This window comes from Myotis daubentonii, chromosome 9 (genome assembly GCF_963259705.1).
Source record: "Myotis daubentonii chromosome 9, mMyoDau2.1, whole genome shotgun sequence".
Taxonomy (NCBI): Eukaryota; Metazoa; Chordata; class Mammalia; order Chiroptera; family Vespertilionidae; genus Myotis; species Myotis daubentonii.
Genome location: NC_081848.1, coordinates 55,837,040 through 55,851,875, shown reverse-complemented (window position 1 = coordinate 55,851,875; position 14,836 = coordinate 55,837,040). Strand labels below are relative to the sequence as shown.

At 44.1% G+C, this 14,836-nt stretch overlaps 1 protein-coding gene across 1 annotated transcript in view; it reads left to right on the top strand.

Moving 5' to 3' along the window:
* The window catches only part of SERGEF (secretion regulating guanine nucleotide exchange factor), a 194,197-nt gene that overhangs the window by 118,610 nt on the left and 60,751 nt on the right, over positions 1–14,836 (top strand). The window contains 1 exon segment of the mRNA XM_059709066.1: positions 12,380–12,416. Within this exon segment, the coding sequence (XP_059565049.1) occupies positions 12,380–12,416 (37 nt within the window).

Below are 14,836 nucleotides of genomic sequence, written 5' to 3'. Positions count from 1 at the left end.
ATCTGATTTTTCCTCATGATTAGATTTCACTTAGGCACTTTTGGCAGGAATAGGAAATAAGTGAGGTTGTGTCTTTAATGTATTGCATGAAGAGGCATCTCATATCAGTTTATCCCATTAATAGTGATGCTAATTTAGATCACTTGGGTAAGATGGTGTTGCCTCCCTCCTAAGGTCACCATTTCTCCTTTGTTATTAAGAAGTAATCTCTTACCCTTTAAAACAGCATGGAGGGACCTGGAGAGTATCATGCTAAGTGAAATAAGTCAGTCAGAGAAAGACAAGTATCACATGTTCACACTCATGTGGAATCTAAGTAACAAACTGATGAACAGAGTGGATATAGAGACATGGAAGCATGGAACAGAATGCAGAATCTCAGAGGAAAGGTGGGGGAGGGTGGGTGGGTGGGAGGTAATCAACCAAAGACCTTGTATGCATATATTCATAACCCGTGGACATAGACAATAGGGTGCTGAAGGCCTGGGGTTGGGGCAGGTTGGAGGGGGTCAATGGGGGAAAAGAGGGGGCATACTTTCAACAATAAAAAGTTATTTTTTTGAAAATTAAAAAAACTATATAGATATTTTTAAGCTTTATAGATATTTCTATTTATAACATTCACACATTTAATAAATATGTGAATAAGTATATAATTAACATAAAAAAGAAGTAACCTGTGAAGAGATACTTTGAGACTATGTAAATACCTTGTTCCTCTTCAGAGTTTTGCCCAGTCGTTCTACCATCCATTAATAATTCTTCCTTGAATTAGCTATTACTATTGCAAAATTATTTTCTTCTTTTACATTTATTATTCTTGACATCGTACTATAATGAAGAGCTTTTCCTGCTCCTCTATTTATTATTCAGTGTGTACTCATGAATTTTTATTTTATTCATTGAGTTATAATCTGCTGTCATTATTCATTTTGATGCTCAAGTTCTCCCTGATTTAGCCACTGGGAGACCCTTCAAACCGTTTCTTATATCCTTTTGACATGCCCCTGTAATTCTTTGATCAACTCCTTTTTTCCTGGCACAAATAGATGTTTCAGGCTCAAATTGTTCTTCCCCTTTCCAACCCTAGAACCAGCCACTTCTCTAAGGAGCTCTGACTTATCTTAGTTGAATAGCACTCAAAAGCTAAGATCATGCACCAAGTGAACTCATTGCTTCTGTGGTGTTACTTATTCTAGGAATTTCATATTGGTTTAATTCAGTGTGTGTGTGTGTGTGTGTGTGTGTGTAAAACTGTGAGTTCATACTGATACCTCTGTTTCTGATTCAGTGTCCACAGGGTTCCTTTTTGCCATCTCTCATATTTGTGTTTCCTTCATCTATGTTGAAAACTCTGGCTCCCGACAACATTAATATATTTCCTCATTTGCTCATTCCTACGGTATATACTAAATACGTTTAAAGCTGATACATGCATGCTACTATGATTTTTAAAAATCCACTCAGTAGAGTTAAATACTTTTTTTGCAGCTTCTTATTTTTAAACAGAAGTTTTTAGTTACAGTACTATGTTTAAAAGTTACCAGGATTGCCTGGCCGGTGTGGCTAAGTGGTTGAGCATCAACCCATGAACCAGGAGGTCACAATTCAATTCCTGGTCAGGGCACATGACTGGATTGCAGGCTCAATCCCCTGTAGGGGACATGCAGGAGGCAGCTGATCAATGAGTCTATCTCATTATTTATCTTTCTATCCCTCTCCCCCTTTCCCTTCCTCTCTCTGAAATCAATAAAAACATATTTTTAAAAAGTTCCCAGGATTAGTTCTTTTTGCCCCTTCAGAACAGTTATATTATTTATTTAAAATAAGTAGAAGCATATAATATTTACTGTTCTGTGCATGATTTCTTTAGATTACCATTATTCTTGAAGATTTATCTGTGCTTTGACTAGCTGTAGTCTCCCCCCCCCCCATTATTATGACGTTTTCTGAATATACTACCGTTTATCCATTCTACTGAGGATGAATATTTGGGTAATTTTATGTTTTTATTTATTATAAATAAAGCTACTATGAACATTCTTGTACACGTATTTTAATGGAAGTAAGTAATTTATTTTGGGTACTTAGGTCAAGAGAGAAAGAGAGAGAGAGAAAGAGAGAGAGAGAGAGAGAGCGAGCGCTTTAGTAGGTGTAGATTTTCAAAGCAGTTGTTGAATGTACATTCCTGCCAGCTATGTAAGAGAGTCCCATTTATTCCACATCCTTACCAGCACTTTGTATTGGCAGTCTTTTTTAATTTCAGCCTTTCTTGACTATTAGGGTAACTGTTATATTTTTTTGAGAAGCATGCTATAGTATGTTTCACTGGTCTGAATCTATTAATTGCCTGTCTTTGAGTTTGGTTGTTCAGCTCACATGGTTCCACTTGTTCTCAAGGGTGTATAAGTAACTTAATGGTTTGCTTTTCTGAAATCTACTAGTAAATGCATTGTTGTGTCAGGTTCTTTTAGTCTGCAAGGATCAGAGATACTCTCAGGTTACGTTAGTGTTGTAAGGATGGGCATAAGTAAGGAAAACAGGTGAAACAAATGTCTCATAAAAGGACAGCTGGCCCTGGCCAGTTTGACTTAGTGGCTAGAGCAGTGGTTCTCAACCTTGGCTGCACATTAGAATCACCTGACCTCACCCCATAACAAAGAAACGGAATTTCTGGAGGATGAGGCCCAGAAATCAGGATTTTAAAAAGATTCCCAGGTGATTCTAATGTGCAGCCAAGGTTGAGAACCACTGGGCTAGAGCCTTGGCCTGTGGACCGAAGGATCCCCGGTTCAATTCTGGTCAAGGGCACATACCTCGGTTGTAGGCTCCTCCCCAGCGTGGGCCCTGGATAGGGTGCGTGCAGGAAGCAACCTATTGATGTGTTTCTCTCACATTTATATCTCTCTCTGTCTTTCCTTCTCTCTAAAAATCAATGGAAAAATACCCTCAGGTGAGGTTTTTCTTTTATTTTTAAAAAAAAGAACAATTGGAAGGTCATTTAGAACACAAGGCAGCTAGACATTTAGACTTTCTTAAGCCCTGGAACTCTCACGTTCTGGTGACATAGCTACTCATCTCTACTTTGACTGTTCTTGCTGCTTCTGATTCTTCTGCCTGTAGGTCTTCATTTTAATCTTTCTTGTGTCTGTTTCTTCCAGCTACTGCTCTAGCTACCAACTAGACTAGAGGACTCACTGCCGACAACCATTTTCAGATAGAATTTTCACATTAAATCACTTCATAGACTGTGGCCAATTTATGCATTAACCTACTTTGGGACAGTTATCCATCCATAGTCCAATTAGATGTGGCCTGAGAGAGCAGGAGCCTGTAGTATTGTTACAGAGAAACCAGACAAGAACCAAACAGCGCTCTGAGAGTTTGGAGTTATACTTTATTCACCGCGGCAGGCTTAGGGAAACGAATCCAAATTCTAAGCAAAGCTACAAGCAGAACTTCCATTTTTATAGAAGAGCCAGCCCTTTGTGCGCTTGCTGGCGGCGGCCTTGAAAACTGTACAATTCTATCCAATTAAAAATGCACCTGGCATGGCATTGGGTGTATTTAGTCTCTGGCCTACAAGGTCAGGCATCTAAGTTTATCTCCCCCATTATTCAAGCAGGCTAGAAAGCAAAGTTATTTTTTCTAGAATAAGAGGCCGTCCAAAGAATAGCAGAGAATTCCAAACAGTAGTTTTACAGAATAGGGGTTTTCCTTCACAGTGTCAGTGTAGCAACTTAGGAAAAAGAAATTCCCTTAGAAGGGCACTAAGGGCAAATCAAGCATTCTGGGTGCCTGGCTAGTTTAATTGTGTGTTATATTCTACATGTTGTGCATATCATAGTCTAATTCAGTAGACATTTCTGAAGCTCTTTCCTTATCTGCCAATAGAGTAACTGTTGAAAAAGGAAATGAACTGTTCATAGTGAACCTATGCCAGTTCCTAATGCTTATAGTTTCTTTTTTTAAAAATAATTTTTTAAAAATATATTTGTATTGATTTCAGAGAGGAAGGGATGGGAGAGAGAGATAGAAACATCAGTGATGAGAGAGAATCATTGATTGGCTGCCTCCTGCACACCTCCTACTGGGGATCGAGCCCACAACCCAGGCATGTACCCTTGGCTGGAATCAAACCTGGTACCCTTCAGTCCACAGGCCGATGCTCTGTCTACTGAGCCAAACTAACTAGGGCCTTATAGTTTCTTTTTACAGGTTCTAGAAATGTATGTATAGAACAGGGTTAAGTTCAAAGTGAATTTTATTCTATAGATTCTGGGGGGAGGAAGGGAGGCTGTGAAAGGGTTTTAGAATGTTTGAGTTATGCCGGGTTGTTGTTATCCCATTTTAAAGGTGAGGGAACTGAAGGCCACAGAGGCAGAGATTTGTCCAAGGGTTATTTGACCAGGAAATGGCAGGGCCAAGACTCAAATCCAGGTCTCCTGGTTCCATAACAAGAGCTCTTTCCACTTTCTCACCCTGACTAGAAAGACATATCCTAATCCATACTCAAATGATTGACAATACAAAGGAGACTTGACCAGGGCAAACTGTAGCCAAGGCAGTGGTAGGATTTGAGGTAAGGCAGATCTCCGTGGGGCTGAGGTAATCTGGGAGGCTTCCTCAAGGCAGTGGGTTTTAACTGGGTCTTATAGAGTTGGTCGGGTTTAGAATGGTATGGAAAAGGGAGAATGGTGCCAGTAAAGGTACAAAAGTGGGGAAACCAATTGTCCAGGGACAAAGAAGAGACTTATGTTGCTGAGATAGTGGCTTTATGCAGAAAAGGGGTAAGAGATCAAGTGTGGTAGGAAGTTAGGAGGCTTTAAGACTATGACAACTTAAAAATGTTGTTTGAAAAATGAGATCATCAAAACACACACACACAGAAAAATGAGATCATGACATGACAAAGAGTAGTCTTGATGTCAGTTAGCTATCTTTTAAGAGAATCGGGCTACAATGAAAAGGATTGAACTAAGATGGTAGCAGCTGTAAATCAAGACATAGATTGGAGAGTCTTTGAGAAAATGAATTAGTTGGGTGGAGACAGAGTAGGAAGAGGAGAGAGTCAGAGATCTGCCAGTCACGTGAGTTTGGGCCTTATTGCCTGGCACTCTGGTACCAGTATCAGAAGAGGAAGCAGTATGTGTAGTGCTTGAGCTCACAGGCTTTGGATCAAGGCCAGCCTGGGTGTATAGCCTGTGTGACCTGGGACTAGGCTTTAACTCCTTGGAGTAGGGAGACGGAGTGCCACTTCTCACAGGGGCTGAGGCTGTGTGTGTCAAGTGCAATTCTATCATGTCACATGCCTGGCATCCAGGCACTTTCCAAATTTTAGCTCTCTTCCTCCCCATCCCCACCTCTCTATCTGAGAAGGTAGTACCTAGTTTAAGCCTCATTTTCTAAGGTATGTAAAGTGCCTTGAAAAAAAGGAATTTGCTTTACAAGAGGGAATGGGTTCTTCCGCCAGGACTTTGAGGTGGAGGACAGAGGAAGCCACTGGGCCTGGAGATTTAATTTTTTTTTAATCTCTTTTGGCATCTAGGCTTCAGTAAAAAAGTCAAGCCTCACACTGGGCGTTAAAGGTGTCTTTCTAAGGCGAGGTGCTTCCAGAAGCAAGCAGCTGTGCCTCCTCTCTGCTGTCACCATGGGCTCCATTTGGCACTATTTGAGCCAGGGGCAAAATTCCGTTGGCTAGCAGGGTTGCATTTTGCCTGTGAAACATGCCCAACCTCGCAGCCCTGCTTTTCTAACAGATTTAGAAATTCTGATTTGTCCCCAGAGCTCTCCACCCATGGCAACTGGGTTTGGGCGGAGTTCTAGCAAAGGCTGCGCAGAGGCGCCCATTCCCTGCTTCTGAACCCCAAGGGAGGCTGCCTTTTTGGAGCTGTTCCCAGCGCGCTTCTCCTTCCTGGGGGCCGTGCTAGCACTCTTGGTGAAGGGGAGAGCTCAGGCTTGGAAACCCTCCTCCGATTCCGAGGGGGAATGGCCGCCCCGCCCCCGGTGTCACGTGCCTCCGCACTGGCGCCTCGTTGCCATAGTATCCGTGGGCTGGGCGCATTGGCACCTGCAGGAACCAATCAACAGGCCCTGCAGGCCTCGCCTGCATCCCAGGATGGTCCCTGGGCTGTCACTAGCTGCTCATCAGGATATCAGGGCGGTCCCTGGCTTCTTCTCCTTGGTATCTCAGTGCTTCTTCTTCCCCTGGGTCCTGTTTGTAATCCACCCCAGTCTGTTTTCCCCGCCTTGATTTCCCCAGGCTCAGTTGAAAAATCCAGTGGAGGTCCCCTCGAGGTGACAGCTTCCACAGGGAGGGCAGGGGACAAAGCCTTGTTGCCATTTTACACACACCCCGCCCCTCCCCCAGAGCCCTGGAGCAGTCTTGATCGGTCCAGGGAGGACACCTCTAGCCCTAGGATGAAGTTGTTTGGGCCTTGTAAATATAGGAATCTTCCCCCTTTAGATCCCTGATAACTGATACAGGATTCCAGGATGTAGGAAACTGGGTGAGCAGTGTATTTCCATCCTGTGTACAAGCAAGAAAGGTTAAAACAATTGGGAGGACAGAAAGGTTGAATCCGAATGATCACAGAATCCTGCATCTCCATTATCTGTAAGACACTCGGCAAGCTACCTTATCTCCCTAAACCCCAGTCGCCTCATTTGTAAAGCAGCTGTAGCAAAAGAGTCCCTCTCTTATGTTTGGTATGTGTTTAAATGAGATAAAACAGGCAAAGCAGTTAGCCAGGTGCCTGGCACCAAGCACTCAAAAGGGCCAGTCAGCTGTTTTTAGAAATGGTTCAAGTGTACTGCTGAGAACTGAAGTGCTCACATTCAACATCCTGCAAATATTTTCATGTTAATCTAATTTTTGCTTATTCATTTAGTTATCCATTCATTTAACTCATTGATGTGTTCAGCATATATTCCCTGGGCATCTACTACCAGTCAATTCTTGCCCCAGCTCATCCCCATCCAGCTGCAGTTAGTGGGGTCCAGCCCATGGGAGATCCCTGAGCAGCTCCTCTCATCAGAACTGATGGAGTCTAGCCTGGCAGGAGGGTTGTTGGGAGATCTTATCCCTGTGGTAGTTGGGGGGTAGCAGGGGGTGGGGCTTGGAAATTGTTTTCTGCAGCTCTGCCTCCTGAGGCTGAGATGCCTGAACAGAGAAGATCCCTCTAGCACAGCGATTCTCAACCTGTGGGTTGCGACCCCTTTGGGGGTCGAACGACCCTTTCACAGGGGTTGCCTAAGACCATCGGGAAACACATATATAATTACATATTGTTTTTGTGATTAATCACTATGCTTTAATTATGTTCAATTTGTAACAATGAAATTGGGGGTCACCACAACATGAAGAATTGTATTAAAGGGTCGCGGCATTAGGAAGGTTGAGAACCACTGCTCTAGCATATGAGCAGCACTGAGTCAGACAACTTTCCACAGCCACCTTTGTCCCACTCTTCACCCTTGGGGAGGCGTGTCCACTTCTCTTAAAGGCCCCATCCAGCAAGCTGGAACCTACTTCCTCTATAGTGAGACTCTGTCTCCCAGGACTGACCTCTGTGGCTGGTTTACTGTGCGTTCCTGGAACAATCTACTGTGCTATTGATGCTCCTGTCATCTCTATACTATTCTTGTAGTGCCCTTCCCTTCCTGCCCTCTGTGCATCTCAGTGCCTGTCTTCACTTGGGCTAGAATGGCCACATGACTACTAACACTTGTTTTGGGATCATCTAACTTCTCTGGGCCCCTTACCTTTTATTTCCTCCTCCCCTCCCACCCCTTCATGCCCTGCACTTGGGCAGTGTGGCAGGGACACTGCTAGGCAGGCACTTTGCAGGATCTCTGAGAAACAGTGGTGCCTAACTCATGCTCGAGTCATGAATAGATACCTCATGTTTGATAAGGGCTGTGATGAATAATGCTGTGGGAGTAGCCAGGCTGGAGCAGCTGGCTCTGCCTGGGGCAGTCAGGGTCTGCTTTACAAGGAGGTGATTAAAATTTTTTTTTAAATAATTGATTTCAGAGAGGAAGGGAGAGGGAGAGAGAGATAGAAACATTAATGATGAGAGACAATCATTGATTGGCCACCTCCTGCACGCCCCACACTGGGGATCGAGCCTGCAACCTAGGCCTGTGCCATGACTGGGAATCAATCCTTGACCTCCTGGTTCATAGGTTGACACTCAACCACTGAGCCACACCCGCTAGGCAAGGAGGTGATATTTGAGCAATCTTGAAGGATTTAGTTAGGTAGACAGTGGGAGAAAGGGAATTCCATTCAAAGAGAATAGCATGCATAAAAGCCTGAAACCCTATAGTGTTCTTAGAGAAAATATAATGTGGTGTGAATAGAACCAAAGGAATACTAGTATGTTATTTGGAGTTGAGGGTTCATGGGTAGCAGAGGGAGGAAATGAGGCCAGAGAGGTAAGCTGGAGCCTCCTCCTGGGTAGTTTAGTCTACCCTCCCAAAGCTGGGAGCCTGTGAAGGGTTCTGTATAGGGCCATGACATGGTCAGATTTGTGTGTAATCAAGTTGAGACATCTGGCTGTGAGGAGAGGGGCATGTCTCACTTGTCCTCTAGCAATTCTGTGAGGCAGATGGGGCAGATATTGTTAAATACTTGTTCACACCTGAGGACATTGTTTACACCTGAGAACACTGAGGCCCGAGGATACCTGGCTAACTGTCCAGGAAGTAGAGGACCGAGGATTCACCTGGCTTCCTGTCTCTGAATCTCTTCCTCCGGGCACACTGCCATTGTTAACAGCATCTTCTAGAAAGCTGCCTACAGCTGGGCAGTGGGAAGATGCTCACAGGAGCAATATGAAGCAAATGGTCATTGATACAATCTTGTTGAAGGAGTGGGGCATTGGGGTTCTGTGGCCTATGGTGTTCAGTGTCCTGACCTCTGTGCCAGTGCCTAGCCAGCAGGAAGCAGCAGGGAGCCTTGGGCTCCAAGCTCTATGTGGCCTTGACAAAATCCACTCGTCACTGTCTCGCTCATTAATTCAGAGAAGCACCTGCTGCCTAATACTGGCATTGGGTGAAGCATCTGGTCCTCAAGGTGCAGTCCACAGCCCAGCTTGAGCCCTGGCAGTCAGAGAGGCAGGCCCTTTCTCTGTCCAAGTTGTGAAATTAAATAACTTTATTTTTGTATTCTTTTCTTTTTAAATTTTTATTTCAGAGAGGAAGGGGGAGAGAGAGAGAGATAGAAACATCAACGATGAGAGAGAACCATTGATTAGCTGCCCCTGCACGTGCAACACTGAGGATCCAGCCCACAACCCGGGGATGTGCCCTGGCCAGAATCAAACCGCAACCTCCTGGTTCATAGGTCGACGTTCAAGTGAAATAACTTTATTTTTGAAAAACAAACATAGTATGATCTAGCACCACAGAACAGGAGCTTGGAGATCAGGCAGACCTGGGTTTCAGTTCTGCCACTGCAACTTAGCTGGCTGTGAAATCATTTAATATGTATGAGCTCAGTTTCTTATCTCTAAAATGAGCAAAGTCAAACTTACCTGAAAAGGATTATTGTGATGATTAAAATGTGTGATGTTTATAAAGTACCTGGGCAGAATGCCTGGCACATGAGTCCTCAGTATATGGTGGCTTTAATTCCTGCTTTTATTGCTGCCATTATCACCATTACTGCTACCACCACCGTTAAAGAACATTTCAAAAATAGGGACTAGGAGTTGCCCTTGTAATTTAGTTATGTTTCTTTCAAATCTTCCCCCTCTCGCCCCCACCCCACCAACCCCGCAACAAAACATATCAGATTTTATACCAGGCAGGGTTTTTTTCCACTGTAGTGCATTGTACTTGTTTTTAATAGATTATTTTCTGATTAGAAAAATAGTGTATAAAATTAGAAAGCATTAAAAAAGCAAAAGGAAAAACCATACTTGTAATGCCTGTCTCATCCCTAGTCCAGAGTCAATCACTGTCAAAATTTGATGTATCTCCTTCCAGTCTTTTATGCATGCTCTATTATAGAGTTGCGATCATATTGCATATTACAGTTTTTAGGTAATTTTTCAGTTCACAAGATATCATAACTATTTTCCTTTATTGTAAGCATCATTTTCCAAGTCTGTACAATAGTCTATCAGATGGCTCTATCATAATTTACATAAGCATTCTCCTAACATTAGATATCTAAGTTTTTTCCAGTCTTTCAATCTAAACATCTTTCTATGATGGAATCTAGGGAATCAGCCTCCATGTAACCAGGAAGCATACAATGAACTTGTTCTGTGTGTATGACACATGGTGGAGCCTCTTAGAGAAATTATCTCCAGAGCCTGTCCCAAAGGGCCTCAGAGCCTAGACCAGGGGTCCTCAAACTATGGCCCGCGGGCCACATGCAAATACAAATATTGTATTTGTTTCCGTTTTGTTTTTTTACTTCAAAATAAGATATGTGCAATGTGCATAGGAATTTGTTCATAGTTTTTTTTTTTAAACTATAGTCCGGCCCTCCAACAGTCTGAGGGACAGTGAACTGGCCCCCTGTTTAAAAAGTTTGAGGACCCCTGGCCTAGACAACCTGGGAATCTTTACTGGGATAAAATATACAGGTGCTTCTTTGCCAGATACTGTCAGGGAGTCCACCCAGGTGCGGGCACCCCCCTTCCCTGTAGAAGCTGAGACCTGGGAAGCACAGCTTTTATAAGGAAAAAACTTCAGATGCCTTGCTGCCCATATTCACCCACCAATGTGTTATTTGGCTGTCAGTGCTCAAATGCCTTTTGAATCTGTTACTGTTAGGGGCCTATGCTGATTACTTCGAATAGTTTTCACTGGGAAAGAGTGAGCAGCTATAGCATCAGGGAAGGAACTGATGTGAGAATCAGAATGGTTCTAGTCTTAGTTTTTTAAAAATTGATTTCAGAGAGGAAAGGAGAGAGAGAGAGATAGAAACATCAGTGGTGAGAGAGAATCATTGATTAGCTGCCTCCTACACTCCCCCCACTGGAGATTGTCCCTGCAACCCAGGCATGTGCCCAATCAGGACTCGAACTATGAACTCCTGGTTCATAGGTTGACGCTCAACCACTGAACCACGTCGGCCAGACTCTCGCCTTAGTTTTGACACACACTTGCTCTGGCACCCTAGACAAGTTCCCAAGCCTCAGTTTTTAATTCGTAATGTAGAAAGATTGGACTGGAAGATCTCCAGAGTTCTCCCCTCATTGACATTCTATGAGTACCTGGAGACTCCCTCTTGCCAGGAGTTGGAGTGAACATCCTGATAAAGGTCACAGAATGCTTCTCCAGAGTGTTGAGTTCCTTTTAATTAGTACCCGGAGAACTGTTTCTGCTTTTGTATTCTCAATCACTTCCTCCTGGTAGCAGTTGGGAGGGCCAGAGACTGCAAGGCAAGAAGGGCCTCTGGCTGGGTGGACACTGGATTCAGAACCCCAAATGGTTATCCATTGTATATTAGGTATTTGTTCTTTTATGTATTTTGTTCTTTCATTCATTCTCCTACTTAGCAGATGTTAGCTGAGTCTGTGGCCTTGTACAATTCAGCTGTGCAATACAGAGGTGAATAAGACTTAGTCCTGTTCTCAAGACAAAGACAGTCTAGTGAGGAGACAGATAAAACAATAAAAGGCCACAAAATGATTGCCACAATGGGGGTACATGTAAGTTGTTCAATGAAAGGAGTGCTTGAGTCTGCCTAGAAGCAAGTGCGAAGGAGTCTCAGTGGACGGTTTGCGATTTTAAAGGATGAGCGGAAGTTTTCTGGGTAGGCAGTTGAGGAGAGGTCATTCCAAGCAGAGGAACAGCATGTGCAAAGGCCTAGAAGTATGATGAATGCATCCAGAGAACTACAGATGTTTGTGTGACTGGAAGGTGACAGGAGAGTGTGCAGATGGGAAAAGTCAAACATTTGTCCTTAGACAAGTCAGTTTCCACCAAATTCTCTGCACATTCTCTCCATCCAGATGAGAGTGATGGTCTTTTTCAGTTCAGTTTTCAAGAACTGTCATTTGTATTGCCTTATATTTCTGTTTTTCTGGTAATATGTGCTCAGTATAGAAAGTTTGAAAAAATACAGACATACAAAGAAGAAAGGATTTTTAAAAAATTACTCATGGTTCACTGCCTAAAAACAAATATATTATTAACATCTTGTATATTTCATTCAATTTTTTATCACTTTTTCTTTTTATGTAATTGTGAGTATGTTGTAATTATAATCAACTTTTGTATATGGTGCCGCTTTCTACTTCCTAAAATTTGCCAAAAATAGATGTTAGTGTTATTAAAAACTGATCATAAAATATACAGGCGAAAATACTGAAACATTTTCTTTCTTTAGTATAACTTATTTCCTTTCATTTTACAGATCTCCTGTGGCTCGGAACATAATCTGGCAGTGATTGGTAAGTAGCTAAAATACTGGTAGCTATTTATTCTGAAACTCATGTGGCAAAATTGGAGAAGACTCTTGGTTAACCAGGGGCCACGGTGTGTGTGTGTGGTGTGGTGTGGTGTGGTGTGGTGGTGGTGGTGGTGGTGGTGGTGGTGTGTGTGTGTATTGGGGAGATTCTGAGAAATGGGAGTCTTTGGTTGACCAAGGCTTTTCTAGAACCTTCTTTTCTACAAATTTTAATCCACATATTCGAGCATCTTTTTAAGCTGCCTGCTGGTCTTCCTACCTGAGGAAGTGGCATTTGAGGATATGAAAGATCTTGAAGGATATTAAAGACACAAAAGGGGAAGAGGGTTGAGCTGCTACTCCTTACTTGAGGAAATCCCTTCCACCAAGTTTGTTCCTCCTGGTTGGCTCTTTGTGGGAAATATGGGGCTCTGTTCACCAAGTGCCTTGTATTTTGTGGTGCTTGGGAGCTCCGTTGAAGCCTCTGATTTAGTAAGGCTTCCTCTTAGTTGACTCTGGATAACCAGGGCCTATGTAATTCCTTCAAGGAGCCTTGTTACTTCCACAGGTAGACTGTCTTCTTCTCATGGTGCATTAGAGAGACAGCAATGTGGGGCCTGCCTGCCTAAGTTCAGCACAGGTTGCCACTTATTAGCTGTGTGAACTGGACAAGTGGGTACTTAACCGTTCAATGCCTCATTTTCTTCATCTTTAAAATGGGGAGGGCAGTAGTGCCTACCTCAGAGGGTTGTTGAGGGGGTTGTTAATACATGTAAAGGACGTGGAACAGTACTTAGCTCCTAGTAAGGGTTTTAGAAGTGCTGGTTGTTATTACAAACATCATTTATTCATATAATTGCCCTCCTGTGGGCTGCTGTTCCCCATCTATAAAATGGAGGGGTTAAAACAGGAAACCAAGATTCCCTCCAGCTCTGATATTCTTTTTGATATATTTTTATTGATTTCAGAGAGGAAGGGATGGGAGAGAGAGATAGAAACATCAATAATGAGAGAGAATCATTGATTGGCTGCCTCCTGCATGCCCCCTACTGGGGATCAAGCCCACCACCTGGCATGTGTCCTGACCGGAATTGAACAGTGACTTCCTGGTTCATAGGTCAACGCCAAATCACTGAGCCATGCAGCCGGCTGGACCAGCTCTGGTATTTTAGGACTGTATTACAACCTTCTCACCGCTCGCTGTGCTGAGCTTCTGCTCCCTCCCAGCCTCTGACTCTGAGCTGCTGAGGGCAAGGCCTCTGCATTTTCCTTTTGCTTCCTGCCTGTGGCACCCAGAGCGGTGCCTGGCACTCAGCAGAGACTTGAGCTCTCTTTTCTGAATTGAGCTAGACTGGCTCAGCTGCCTGGAGTGGCAGCAGTTTGAAGCACTCCTTGGCAGGCCTGAATGTGATGTGCAAGGAGGCAGAACCAAGGACAGCAGAGGAGGTAGGCTGCCAGCCAGCAGAGGGGGTGGGGAGCAAAAGGGGCTGGAGTCAGAGAAGGAGTGAGAAGACGGACCAGTGAGCCTGCTTGCTTTGCAGCAGCCCCGGAACTGCTCCAGCCTGAGTGTAATTAAGACAAGCTAATCAGAGAGTCGGAGGAAGTGCCTAGGACAGGATGAGGCCCAGAAATCAGGATTTTAAAAAGATTCCCAGGTGATTCTAATGTGCAGCTAAGGTTGAGAACCACTGGCCTAGGATGTTGCTGCTGCTGCTGTCACTGGTCTGGGAGAGGTTGGCCTCCTCTGGGACCACACAAACAGGAAGAATGCAGGGAATCTAAATATGTGAAAGGACAAATCGAGGCGAAGGAGGTTGCCAGAGCTAGCAGGGCGGCAGCTGAGCTGAGAGGCAGCCTGGGGCTGTAGAAGGAGCATAAACTCTGTAGGCAGACAGCTTTGGTTCAAACCAGCTCCATCTCTGAGTGAGCCTCCAGCTTTCTCTCCTCTATGTCCTGGGCATGGCTCCACCTTGCAGGATTGTTGTTGTGACGATGAGGTGAGATAATGTATGTGAAATAGCTGGTAAGTAGGGGGTGCATAAGAAACACACATATGTACATATGCATTTAAAATTGTGTCTGTTTCTCATTTTCTTGTTCAGGTGGGGAGAGGGGAGATTCATGTGTTAGTGTGACTGTTCTAGTGAAGTAATTCTTATTTGGAAGAGAGAAATGATAGTGTCTGGAAAGGTGTGTCCCGTGTTACCCGAGTGAGGAGAACAGTGGAGAGCAGGGCATGCTGGGGAACTCCCTGAGGGCAGACCTGTCATTTTGTCCCCAGTGCCTGGGCTCTGGCTCACAGGGTGCAGAATGAATGGTTCCAGATCAGGAAAGGAGGGCCAGATCACAGGGCTCGGTACATGGCTACGCGCCTGCCTGTGAGCTGGGAGCCAAGGCACCCCAGCATGGGAGGAACGGGGCCCT